The sequence below is a fragment of the Borostomias antarcticus genome (genome assembly GCF_949987555.1).
Source record: "Borostomias antarcticus genome assembly, chromosome: 5".
Classification (NCBI taxonomy): Eukaryota; Metazoa; Chordata; class Actinopteri; order Stomiiformes; family Stomiidae; genus Borostomias; species Borostomias antarcticus.
In genome coordinates this window covers 24,591,062-24,604,999 of record NC_140238.1, presented here as the reverse complement: position 1 = coordinate 24,604,999, position 13,938 = coordinate 24,591,062, and the positions used below count along the sequence as shown (strand labels likewise).

General features: G+C 49.4%; 1 protein-coding gene across 1 annotated transcript in view; it reads left to right on the top strand.

Annotated features, from left to right (window-relative positions):
• The window catches only part of LOC311309695 (uncharacterized protein), a gene marked incomplete at its 3' end in the record, with an annotated part of 39,084 nt that extends 33,687 nt beyond the window's left edge, over nucleotides 1-5,397 (top strand). Inside the window, exons 6-7 of the mRNA XM_084439019.1 lie at nucleotides 2,896-3,140; nucleotides 5,377-5,397. Of these exons, the coding sequence (XP_084295145.1) occupies nucleotides 2,896-3,140; nucleotides 5,377-5,397 (266 nt within the window). The remainder of the gene's footprint in view (nucleotides 1-2,895; nucleotides 3,141-5,376) is intronic.
• Between the last annotated feature and the right edge of the window lie 8,541 nt (nucleotides 5,398-13,938).

Genomic DNA, 13,938 nt, shown 5'->3' with positions numbered 1-13,938 from the left:
TGCTGTGATCCATTTGTGCACAAAGTGTCTTTTGTGCCATAGCTCTTTCCTGGCACAAGCTTTGAAGCACTTTTCTAACCTTCAAGATCCATGCCACAGCTCTCTTGAGGCTAGTCCACTTGGAGAAGTGTTCCATAAGCTTGCTTGTAGGGTTCTTCTCTCCCTCCACCACTGTGCTGTAAACAGCGATACGGTTTCTCACTTCAGGGTCATCATCAGCGACCTTGCCCGACTCTTCAAAAGAACATGGCCACTGTGACTCTGGCAGTGCGAGGAAGTCTGGACCAGATATCCACCTTTTGGACACCAGAAGAGCACCAGCTCCTAGGCCACGTGACGCATCGTCCGCAGGATTAAGACCTGAGCTGATGTGTCTCCACTGTGACTCTTTGGACATGTCCCGAATGACTGAAACCCGGTTTGCCACAAAGGTTTGGAATCTTGTGGTGGTGTTTGAGATGTACTTCAAGACAGTCATACTATCTGACCAGAACACTGAATCATCCCACATAAATTGCAGCTCTGTCCTCTGCATCCTGTCCATTCTAACCGCCAGAACTGCGGCTGCAAGCTCCAGTCTGGGAATGGTTGTCTGCTTCAATGGCGCCACTCTTGCTTTTCCCATTACTAAAGTAGAATGGACGTCGTTGCTGTAGCTGGTCAATCGAAGGTAAGACACTGTTCCATATCCAACTTCACTGGCATCGCAAAAGTGATGCAGTTGCGCTGCCTTTATCACACCAAAGTCACCTGGTGTAAGACATCGGTCCACACGAAAGTCATCCAGCTGCTGCAATTCAGCAATCCACTGATGCCACTGTTGAGCAATCACCTCTGGGACCTCCTCATCCCATCCAAGCTTGATTTTACACAGGTCCTGTAGAATCCGCTTGCCGGTAAGTATGACTGGTGCAAGGAACCCCAGAGGGTCATACACAGAGTTGACAACTGAGAGTATGCCCCGATCGATGCGAAAAACTCATAATCGATTTTTATTTATTTATTTATAAAAATGTAAAAAAAAAAAAGTTCTGCGCTATTCACGTACATTCATTGTGGCTTAGTAGCAAAATGTTTTTAAAAAATGTTGGCGAATCACAAGGCGACGTAAAGTAGGTAAAATAAGAATGTGCCTTATGTTGTTGCGTAGAGCGTGCAGGTTGTGAGAAAAGAAAACATGGCTGAAGCTGAACAACGAGACATCCGACCGGCACCCGGTTCTCTAAAGCATGTGTGTGGACTGTGGAGGCATTCTGGCTTCTATGAAATCGAGGGGAAAAGAGAGCTGGAGAAGAGCCTTGGTGTGCAAGCTGTGTCGACTTAAGTATTTTGGAAACACAACAAACATGAGGCAGCATATTTTGCGTTGCCACCCGGGACTCAAGCTAGAGGAAAGGCAGCCGGCTGAAGCTGTAACGGCTCAGAGAAGGATCGACCAGGCATTAATAGCCAAGCTTCCGTCGAACTCGGAAAGGGCAAAACAAATCTCTAAGATACTCCGTTCCGTCGCAACGTTTTTTTTTTACTGACACAGCGATCCCCTAGCTCTACATGGAAACCAAAACTGAGGTAATGGAATCACTAAGCATATTTGCTAGTGCTACAGTTTGTTACACGTCCATGCATACTCATGGTTTTCATTGTGGCCTGTTTATTACTGGTATCTCCCATTATCTTTTGTTTTACTAATGTTACATATTTCAAGAGAAAGTCTTATTTTTGTATGAGAGCTGGTACAGAGATGTATATAATTTATATGAAAGCTATTTTTGATTTTGGTATACACAGCAAAATGTTTTGTTGTCAATGTTGTTACAAAAGATAAGTAGACCTATATTTTGGTTTAACAGAATAACTCATGAGAGCTGGTACAGAAATGTATAGAATTTCTATGAATGCTGTTTTTGACTTATTTTATAAACAGCAGCATGTTTTTTGCTGTAACTAATTTGCTACAAGGATGCTGTTTGGGCTAGTAGGTTAATAAAATAAAAACGGAAAATTAATCTGTTTATTTTTATTATGGATCATTACAAATACACTTTTTTTTAAAGTAGCAAGTGCAGAAGTGAAAGATCCTCAATAATCGTTTTAGAATCACATGAGATTGATGCATCGATAATAGTTTTAGAATCGAGAATCGTTTCATAATCGAGAATCGTTTTGTAATCGAATCGGTGCCCTCTGAATCGATTTAGAATCGAATCGTGAGGTGCCCAGAGATTCCCCCCTATTCTCAATGATAATTGAAAGGCTTCAAAAGGAAAGGAATTTTAATTTTACACAGGCATTTAAGACAAAAATAACTACTGTCTTGCTTCCAATGGAAATGTTGTTCAACAAAATCTAAAAAGGCTCAAAAACCTATGTCAAAACGCCTCTGACCTCCATAACACATAACACTGAATTTCCTCCACCCAAGGAGGAGCAGAAAAAGCAGTCTCTTGGATATGAACACAGCTGTGCCTTGAGATTTTGGCATTCTCTATGGTGTGCCTTGGGCACAAAAAGTTTGGAAACCACCACAGCGGTATATAATGTACCTTTTAGCTCAGAGAGTTCTTTATGTAGAATTAATTCAAACGTAGGTCACACTTTACAATAAGGGTCACAAAAAACATTAGTTAACTGTTAACTAATGCTTAATTAGGGTTAGGTTAGGTTACTAATGTTAATTAATACCTTAGGTAAGGTTAGGGTTAGGTGAGTTAACCTTAGTTAACATAAATAACATTAGTAAATGGTTAATAGAGACACTAGTTAACTGTTACTTAATGCTTAATAATGCATTAACTAATGCTTATTAATGTACCCTTATTGTAAAGTGTTACCCAAACGTATATTCCATGAGTCCAGGTGTAGCTGACTGTTGTGTCTCCTCCTCTGGTGCTGCAGTTCTGGGGATGGTGTCAGTGCAGGTGGAGAGGGACCCCAGGACAGGAGCCACCACCATCAGGTCCGTCGTCCCCGTGTCTGCGGATTGCATGCCCGAGGCGGCCAGCGTCCCCCTGGGCGCCACGGTCTTTGACGATGGCAGGAAGAGGGTGCTGGCCGTGGGGGGGGGGCAGCCCAGCGCGGAGGAGCTGGGGCACATCCTGAGCGCCATCGACGAAGTGGGGATGAAGATGGTGCTGGAGGAGGTGACCGCCACGCCACGGGGGAAACAGATGCAGGATAGACGGATGGAGAGAGAGGAGAGACAGATGGAGGACAGTGAGATGGAGAGAGAGGACAGACAGACAGAGGACAAAGGGATGGAGAGAGAGGACAGACAGACAGAGGACAAAGGGATGGAGAGAGAGGACAGACAGATGGAAGACAGTGGGATGGAGAGAGAGGAGAGGGAGGGGAGGAGAGACGTCACCTCTGGTCCTACCCAGGATGGATTGTGGCAGGAGGAGGTGACAGAGAGCAGCTACGAGGGCGCCGGGGGGGAGCTGGAGATAGAGGGATGTCACGAGAGCGGAGGAGAGGAGGAGGAGGAGTACGGAGGGAGGGAGGAGATGGGAGGAGGAGGGGAGCGCAGGACGGAGGAGGAAGGTCCGGTCACGCTCACCTTCCTGGGCTACGCGGAGGCAGAGACAGCCGGCCAGAATCTGGGGTACGCCGACCACGGAGGGCTGCTGAGGGTGGAGCGAGTGGTCATCACAGACCAGGGAGAGGAGGAGGAGCTAGAGCCACACCCCCCCCAGGGAGAGCCAATCAATGAGACCCGTCGCCATGAGAACCCTGCAGACTCAACCTCCAGGGGTGCGGTGAGAGAGGGGGAGGTTGGGGGAGGGGGGGGTGGAGAGGGTCAGGAGGAACGAGGGCAGACAGGGGAGGAGGCCCAGGGTGGGGGCAGGTTCCAGGATGTGCCCCTGGACGGGGCCGGGGCAGAGCTGCACCCCCTGGTAACCCACGCCCAAGCCCCGCCCCCTGCCCAAGCCCCACCCAGCAGAGCAGAGGGAAACGAGACGCCCCCCAAACGCAAGACCTGCCAGTGCTGCTCTGTTATGTGACCAAAGACTGGGAACGATTTATCTCTCTCTTAATCACTCTCCCCTACTGCCTCTCTCTTTCTCTCTCTCTCTCTCTTTCTCTATCTCTCTCTCTCTCTCTTTCTCTGCATTTCAATTCATCGATCAATTCATTGATCTGTGTGGTCTTAATTCACAACCATGTTTCCTTAAAGGACCATACCGGTCTAAGTATGATGTGATCTCCTAAAACTACTCACCCAACGTTTATCACATTACCGCAATCCATTTTCCGAAGTAAAACTCACGCTAAAAGATATTTGCATTTTCACGTTTTACTTACATTTCAAAAGTTGAACGTGATGGCTTCAAAACGTATTTTTAAATTGTTCCCTTGTGCTGACAAACTCGTCCCGGATAGTTTCAAATAATTTTCAGTAGTTATTATTTTCGTTTTAACCCTCTTTGCACAGCCTACGCCAACGGTCTGTCTTCTTCCTGTTTACATGGCAGCCGTTGCTAGGAGCGCTGGGTAGAGAGTCTAGCGTAGGTGGATTCGAGAATATAGCGCAGGAGTTCAACGGATTTGAACGAAAATAATATAACATGAAAACTACTGAAAATTATTTGAAACTAACTGGGACGAGTTTGTCAGCGCAACGAGGGAACAATTAAAAAATATGTTTTAAAGCCATCATCATCATCATCAATCAACTTTTGAAATGTAAGTAAAACACAAAAATGCAAACATCTTTTAACATGAGCTTTACTTCGGAAAATGGATTGCGGTAATGTGATATAGTGACTAGTTTAAGGAGATCAAATCCTATTTAGACAGGTATGGTCCTTTAAGGGCCCCCCACATGACCTGGGTCAGATAAAGAGCTCCCTGTTTTTTCAAGTCCTCAAACAGATATCAACTGATGTCTGGGACTGTTATAAAGCACTTTCGCCTCCTGCTGGGCACATCGGGAAATGCAACCAGGTCTTCTCTGCCAGGGTGAGGGTGAGGGTAACCCAGGTCTTCTCTGCCAGGATGAGAGTAACCCAGGTCTTCTCTGCTAGGGTGAGGGTGAGGGTAACCCAGGTCTTCTCTGCTAGGGTGAGGGTAACCCAGGTGTTCTCTGCCAGGATGAGGGTAACCCAGGTCTTCTCTGCCAGGGTGAGGGTGAGGGTAACCCAGGTCTTCTCTGCTAGGGTGAGGGTAACCCATGTCTTCACTGCTAGGGTGAGGGTTACCCAGGTCTTCTCTACCAGGATGAGGGTGAGGGTAACCCAGGTCTTCTCTGCTAGGGTGAGGGTAACCCATGTCTTCTCTGCCAAGGTGAGGGGGACCAGGGGTTCTCTGCCAGGGTGAGGGTGAGGGTAACCCAGGTCTTCTCTGCCAGGGTAAGGGTGAACAGTGGTTCTCTGCCAGGTGGCCAGCAGAGCCAACTAGACCCTCTCCTCAGCTCCTCACACTCCAGGGGACTCGGTGTACCTCACAAACAGACACCAGTGCCCATAGAAACCTCCGCTTCCTCCAGGAATGAGCCAAATACTGTGAAAATAAGAATCACATTTGTGTTTTTGTCAAAACATTTTTTAAACACTAATCTGATGAGTGCCTGTGGTGCCAATTTTGATTTCAAGCAGCAACTAACTATGAAAGCAATCATACTTGTCTCTGAGATTTATATGATGACCAATACAATATGATTAAGTGCTACCGCTTATATATCTGTTCAGTTCAGTGTGTGTGTGTGTGTGTGTGTGTGTGTGTGTGTGTGTTGATTGACAACATTTTAACAATGATGTATGTCTGTTGATCACAGTGAAAGAAAACCAGGAATGTGGTTTATCATTACAAAAACGAAATATATTTTATACTCTCAACAGTTTTGTTTGTGTCTCTTTTATTTTCATCAGCAGCAAGCAGTAGCCTGCCAGCAGTTATAAAGCAGCTATAAACCACAGCATTCATAACCTGGAAGATCCTGTAACAACCTAGCAGTCTCTATGACTGGGCTGGGTCTAGCATGTGTATGGCTGGGCTGTGTCTAGCGTGTGTATGACTGGGCTGTGTCTAGCATGTGTATGGCTGGGCTGTGTCTAGCGTGTGTATGACTGGGCTGTGTCTAGCATGTGTATGGCTGGGCTGTGTCTAGCGTGTGTATGACTGGGCTGTGTCTAGCATGTGTATGGCTGGGATGGGTCTAGAGTGTGTATGGCTGGGCTGGGTATGAGGCGTAGCTTCTCTCGGGTATTAACTGTGCCTCTCAGGAGCTCCTCACTGGAGCAACCCGGGGAGAAAGGGGGGAGTTGAGGTGTTAGTGTGTCACAAGACGGGGCGGAGCAGGAGGAGAGCACCTCAGCCAGGGGCCTAAGGAGCTCAGCAGCATTTACACCTGTACTACCGTAGCATACTCAGACAACAGTAGCATACCCAGACTACTAGCATACTCAGGCTTGGACACCTGTTACCGTAGCATACTCAGACTACTGTAGCATACTCAGGCTTGGACACCGACACTACAACTGACCACAGCCACAACACAGCTAAAAGGTGGGTACCTCTCTCTCTCTTTCTCTCTTTTTGGACCTCTCCTCAATGATTTGAAAATATTGTTGATGATTGAGTGATTAGATATTGTTTGTCCTCTTAGATGCACGCAGCCACACCATGCGTACACCACAATGTGTCTCTGCAGGACACACCACACATGATAGAATCTACATACTGTAACAGGACTCATATTACACTGACACTTGTAGCCCTGTTGGTAATTTTAGAAGATAAAAAAAAAGAACAGTATCCAATTTACTGATGGGACTTATTTGCAGTGTGAAGGTTAATAGTTTATACATCTTTTTATAACTATAGATTTTATTTGCAGTGTGAAGGATAATAGTTTATAAATCTTTAATAATTGTACAGATCTTATTTGCAAAGTGAAGGTTAATAGTTAATACATCTTTTTTGCTTGTTAAGCAGCAGCCACTGTAGGCAATATCATTACCAAACTCTAATCTCATTAGACCGCATTAATACTGTATGTTGAGTTTATCAGTTCATATGGAGTGGCATGCTGCTAATCTGAGTGAGGAGTGTCTATAATCCCTGGGGTGTAAATATAGCCTTGTAAACCTACACCGAGGTCACCAGATTAGAGTTAGCAACTGTGTAATGAGGTGCTGCTGACACCGCAGTACAATCCGGACGTATGAACGTAACCAATAACAGGGCTCCTGTGTCCAGTGACATTTTGTGCCAACGTGCCAGGCGTGGTGTCGTCATCAGGGATGCAAATTAGCTAATAGCTTAATCTGGCATATTTACATGTTTGTTCATATATAGAGCTCTCTGTGTATGTAAACTTGTCCATTAATGTGCATTGTCCCGACGAAATAAACAAATAAAGTAAAAAGGGGCCTGGGCGTTGCCGCCAGCGACGAACCCAATTCTCACCTCAGTGATTATTTCCATGGATACAGACTGGAATGTGCTTATAGAGGGATAGCTGTAAAACAACATTGATTAGCTTCAGAACAGCCCAAAACAACATCTGACCCATTTCATCCATCTGCATTTAACCCATGCACTGTCCCCGACACTCAGTCAGGTTTGTGGTCACGTACTGTAGAGTGTGTTCAGGTCAGAAGGCTGTGTTCAGGTCAGAAGGCTGTGTTCAGGCCTGTTCAGGTCAGAAGGCTGTGTTCAGGCCTGTTCAGGTCAGAAGGCTGTGTTCAGGCCTGTTCAGGTCAGCAGAATGCGGTGTTCAGGTCAGAACGCTGTGTTCAGGCCTATTCAGGTCAGAAGGCAGTGTTCAGGTGTTGAGGTCACAGCAGGGTTGTGAAGATGTTCCGGTTGAGAAGGTATTGAGGTCACATACCTGGCTACAATAGTACTGTAGGCCTACAGTATACTGGAGTTGAGAGGTAGCATCATTTGACAGTGTTGAATGTGTGTATATTGAGTTTGTGCAGTAGCATTCATACCTGCAGTGTGAGCTGACTGGCTGAAGCTAGCTGCTGATCATTAATCACGTCCTGCGTCCTGGACAGGTGGTGTAGGCCAGGGGAGTAATAGTAGGTCAAAGGTCATCAGGCCTTCCGTCGGCTGGCACAGGTGACTGGTGATGTAGGCCAGTGGTTGTCAAAGTGGGGGCCGGGGCCCCCAGGGGGGCCGGTTGTAAGGGGTTGGAAAAGGGAAAAAGCAAAAATAATTTATAGCCTATATATATATATATATATATATATATTTATATATATATAAAAATCCACTTCAATTAAAATTCAATTCATAATATTATGGCATCGGTTTAAAATAAAATAGGAATTGAATACTGTAAAATCCATTCGTATCGAAATGAGGCAATGCCCTTTCAGTCGAGCCCAATCTACGCGTCTGCCTGACAAAAATTCAAAACATCAGCCTACAACACTGCTTGTGCTAGCTAGCTCACGTCATCTTTACCGGATACAAAAAATGCACTAGCACAGAACTCGTGTTATATAGCCTATGGCAGTTTTTTTTTGGGGGGGGGGGGGGGTTTGCCATCTTGTAATAGGGGGCGCTAGCCTGGCATCGCCAGACCCTATTCGCTGTTCACAAATGCGGAGAGAAACAGAATGTGAGCTCACGTCATCAGGATGGCGTTGCCAGGCTAGGGGGCCGCAGCCAGAGGCTACGGTTATTTGGGGGTCCTTGGCATGGAAGTTTGGGAACCCCTGCTTTGTAGGCAGCACCCCTTTCGTGAAAAAAAAGTGAAGAAAAGTGTTTTGTTTTTTGGGGGGCATATAACAAAACTAGAAGTTTTGAAGAAGGTACACAATATAACAAACACAATTTGTAAGATCACTAAATACTATTAATCTGTTAGCAAAATAGACTTGTTTTATTCCCACCCCCACTGCCTGCCTGTCTGAGGTGTGAAAAGCTCTAAATCTTTGATGGGTGATTTCTCAGCTAGATCTACTGAACCAGCATTCAAATAAACATATATTATTCAGCTACTGTCAGATTTCAAAGTATGACGCACCGTTTTAAAGCTTACACTCTGCACTTTCATAATCTGTAAAAAAAAAAAAAAAGGACTTTTCTTGACATGAGGCACAAAACAGCTCCTAGACAGAGGATGTTGGATGTATAAAGGATATTGGATATTTATAAAGGATTTTGCTGAATTCTTACATCACAACAGTTGCCTTTTTCAGATACTAAGGAGAAAAAAAACTACATTCCAAAGTAGAATCCCAGCCACCATGGCAACGACCGAGCCCTTGCCCCGCCCCCCTAGCCCTGTCTCCCAGGACGACGGGATGGAGGCGTGGTCAAACCCGACCGAGGACACAGGCGCTGCTGAGGACAGCCCCTGTCTGGCCCTCATCCCTGAGGAAAGCGCCTGTGAGGATCCTGAGGTCGTAACCCCTCCCCCATCACCAGTCAACACAAGCAGCCTGGAGGATGAGGTGTTCATCCTCCCGCCCCCCTGCAGAGCCCCCTCCCCGCCAGCAGAGGGCAGGAGCAGCACGGCGGGGCCTGATGTCAGAGCTCCAGACCGGGGTAATCCCCAGGGTTTAGATGGAGGGGGTGAGGAGAGCTGGTCTGCAGGAAGGGGCGGAGAAGGAGTAGGAGGAGGAGGAGGGGAGGAGAAGGGAGCCGGACCACACAGAGGAGCAGCTGAGGAGGCCTCTCCACCACAGGACGAAATCACACCAAGAGATCCTCTCCTCCCACAAAAACAGGTGAACGCTTCTATCCCGGCCCGGCCTCAGCCCCACACGGGGGCGAGCTGTCTGACACACACCGATCACGCAGCTTCACAGGCAGCAGGACCAGGACAGCAGAAGAAGCCAGCTGAACCAGAGGACGATGCTTTATCTGAGGAGACGTTCCCTGAACCGCCACCCCCAGCAGAAGACTACCCACCTGAAGACACCGGCAGCCCGACGCAGACACATCCAAACATGGCCGCCGTGACCCAGACCCGCACTGTGCCGCCCTGCGGATCTTCGGAGTTGTGTGAATGTAAACAGACTGCCGAGGAGACCGACAGAGAGACCAGGGAGCCGGAAGGAGCGTCTGGGAGGAGTGGCGGAGGAGGTGCAGAGGAGTGTGTGGACAGAAGACCCCTGGACTACAGCAGGACCAAAGAGCAGTGGCTCAGGGGGAACAGTGACTCCTTCTCCGGGGAGTGTGTGACAGGGCCTGTCCCTGCAGTATCGCGGGACCTCCAGCAGGGGGGGGCACTGCTGCTACATCGCCTCCGCCTGGTACAGCAGAGACAGGACGAGGAGCTGGCGTCCGAGCAGCGGGTAGCCACGGGGACAGCCAATGAGGACGGGGGGCGGTGTGAGGTCGGTAGAGCTGTGTCGGGGGGGGAGGAGGGGGGAGAGGGAGGGGAGGAGCAAGATTGGGGACAGCGTGAACTTCACCCTGCGAACGAGGGAGAGAGAGCGAGTCGGGCGGACGTAGAGAGAGCACGGAGAGCGGAGGAGGGCGCCGGGGGAAGACGGGAGGCGTCCCAGACGTCCTCATCATCCGACCCAATCCTGTCCTCGTCCGCCCTCCCCGTCCAAACCGGCGCCGCCCACATCGCCATCGCCGTGGAGACGGTTGCCACCGGCGATGACCAGAGAGACAGCGGGGTGTCGGCTGACTGCTCCTCTCGCGTTGCCGCCTCAAGCTGGCCCCCCGCCACCGCCGGTGCTGGCGGGACCCCAGCCCTGAGGGAGCAGAGCCCCGGGAGCCCCCAGGAGGACCAGGATGTGGTGGAGATCCCCTTCAAACCCTCAACCCTGCTTACCGGGCCCCTGCAGCCCTCCGGCGTAGGTCCCAGCCTTGGGTCCGGCTGGCCGCTCTCAGACAGGAACAGGCAGAGAGAGATCAGCCAGGATGTGCAGAGAGAGACGCCGCTGGTCACCCTGGGCCAGATCCCCGGCAAAGGCTCAGCCCGCGAGTTGAAGGAGAGGAAGACGCTGTTCGAGGCCTTCCAGCAGGGGGCCACAGAGGGGCCGACCAGACGCAGGAGACCCCCGGCCTCCTCCTCCTCCTCCTCCTCCTCCTCCTCCCCCTCCTCCGCGGGCCTGGGGGGGCGGGGTCACGGCTATCCCTCGGTGCTGGACCGGATGTGCAGCCTGGAGCTTCTGTCCCTCAGGAGCTGCCGTCCATCCCGGACCCACTCCCTGAAGCGCCAGAGCTCTAGGGAAGCCCGCGAGAGGCAGGGAGGCTCGGACAGCAACCCGGGCGTCAGGGTGAGGACGGCGGGCGAGGGGGCGGAGCAGCGGCCGGTCACGGTGGAGGGGGGCGTCACCCTGGTGGCCTCGAACCAAGACAAGCGCCAGCTTCTCTGCAGGAGCCTGGGCTCGCTCCAGCCAGAGCCTGGACAGAGCTGGGTGAGGGGGAGGGGAGGAGGAGGAGGAGGAGAGTGGAACGGAGGCTCGGCCGTCCTGAGGCTCGGCGCCAACCCTTTCTTCAAGCTGCGTCCGGCGCTGTCGCGGGGGGCCGGGGTGGAGAAGGACATCCAGGAGGGAAGGGAACGAGAGGACGAGCTGAGGAGGCAGAGGTGCCGTCTGTACGGGCCAGCAGGGGGCAGCGCTGGGGACCACCACCCGGGGTCGCCCCCCACCAGCAGACAGACAGCTCACTCCTCTGGAACCACAGTGACCACGGCAGGTCAGTCGCTGGGGTCTACAGTACTGTACAACACAGCTATGACGCTGGGGCGGTCGTAAGGGTCTACAGTAACACAGCTATGACGCTGGGGTGGTCGTTAGGGTCTACAGTAACACAGCTATGACGCTGGGGCGGTCGTTAGGGTATACAGTAACACAGCTATGACGCTGGGGCGGTCGTTAGGGTCTACACCTAGCAGCACACACAGGCCTGCACTTACCCCACCTGCCTCTGTGTGTGTGTGTGTGTGTGTGTGTGTGTGTGTGTGTGTGTGTGTGTGTGTGTGTGTGTGTGTGTGTGTGCGTGTGTGTGAGTGAGTGAGTGAGTGAGTGTGAGAGCCCGGGGTGTAGGGAGAGGGGTGCTGGTGGTCAGTGGTGTCATGTCATATTACTGAGCAGGCTATGACTACATGACTGTAGGAGATTGATTGGGCCTGATCTGGTACAGTGATAAACTTAGACAGAGCCTCAGTGGATGGTCGTCCTTCCAGAAACTATCTGGGCCTCCAGTACTTTGAAGTCAAGACACCGAACCCCAAATTGCTCCCAATGAGCAGGTTAGCACCTTGCATGGCAGCTACCGCCATTGGTGTGTGTGAGTGTGTGTGAATGGGTGAATGAGAGGCCATTGTAAAGCGCTTTGAGTGCCGCTAAGCATTTTGGAAGAATGCTATAACGGTACCTCTCTATGTGACAGCCAATCTGTGCATCAGAGTAATCTCTTTCCTAGTTATTAGACTCAAGCGACAGCATTTCAGTGGATTTATAAACCACTGCTATCAAATCATTCTCTCAATGAAGTCTTTAAATACTTCCTTTATCCTCTCCTCTTAGATTTTGGGCAGGTGTCCAAGCTGGATCTCACCTGGCCTCCTCCCCCAACCAGGAGCAGTGAGGAGAGCTCTGGACAAACACAGGTTAGTTTAGCCTAGCAGGCTCACTGACAGACAAGTTAGTTTAGCCTAGACTTTCACTGACAGACAAGTTAGCCTAGCCTAGACTTGCACTGATAGACATGTTAGCCTAGCCTAGACTTTCACTGACCGACATGTTAGCCTAGCCTGTTAGCCTGGCAGCCTCTCTGGAAAACAAGTTAGCCTAGCAGCGTCGCAGACAGACAAGTTAGCCTAGCTTAGACTTTCAGTAAAAAAAAATTTAGCCTTGTCTAGTAAGACTTGTCTGATAAACAACCCTAGGCTATAGCCTGTAGCCATTGACACAAACAATTAATATGCACTTCCCTACTTAAATAAATAACAACAAAGAAACTCTCACTGACAGTTACACACATCAGCTTCTTACAGGCTTACTTACAAACAATATGAGTTGTAACTATGACAAATAATGACTAATACACAAATTATATTATAAATAAAAGTTGGTGGTTAAATGATAACTCCAGATATTGTGACACTGCACAAGTGATGATGTATGTCTCTAAATGCCCTCCCTCACCTGTGCCGCGTCCTGTCTGATCTCTGTTCTCGTGTCCTGTCTGATCTCCGTTCCCCTGGCCACTCGTATCTCCCCAGGGGCCCCGGCCTGGCCAGGCGGAGGGCCAGAAGACTGCACTGTGGCGGCGCTGGGAAGAGGGCATGGTCAACGGGCAGCAGCCCAGGGAGAAGGACTGAAACTGGGCATCACACACTCCAGCAGCCCAGGGAGAAGGACTGAAACTGGGCGTCACACACTCCAGACCCTTCCATCTTGTAACACTCCTATTCCAAACACAGAGCTGTTGGTCACTGTTAGACCTTCTATGGTAAACTGGGGATGAAGAATGATGAAGATGATGATGATGATGATGATGATGAATACTTGAGGTAGTTTTAGCTCGGATGTCCCATGCTCTGTAAGACTCTGGTCTGCTTATGGTCTGCTATACGGTCACTTTTTGATTCATAACATTGTAGCTTTACGAAACACTGTAGACCGTATTCATGTTGTGTGGTGACCACAGACAATGACACCACAAGACTGACTCAGCTGGCTGGCCCTCGGACACCCTGTTCAACCAGCTGACATTCTCAACGTCCCCATCACACGTGGAAAACTGGAAATGCATTAAGATCAGCTGTTCTCTATTAAACCCCATCAACTCAACATCAGCATCTTTGAAACTTTCTGTTGCGTTTTGCTGTAGTCATGCATCAGGTACACACCAGTACACATCTCAGTTCGGTACCACATCTCAGTCTCACCTCACAAAGCTCCACTTATCAGCATTGTTCATTGATACAAATATGAAAGCATTAAATAAATCAAATGTCCTTTGCTGCCATTGCAACAGTTTTTCTCTGGCTCATGGCTGGATATAGTCAGG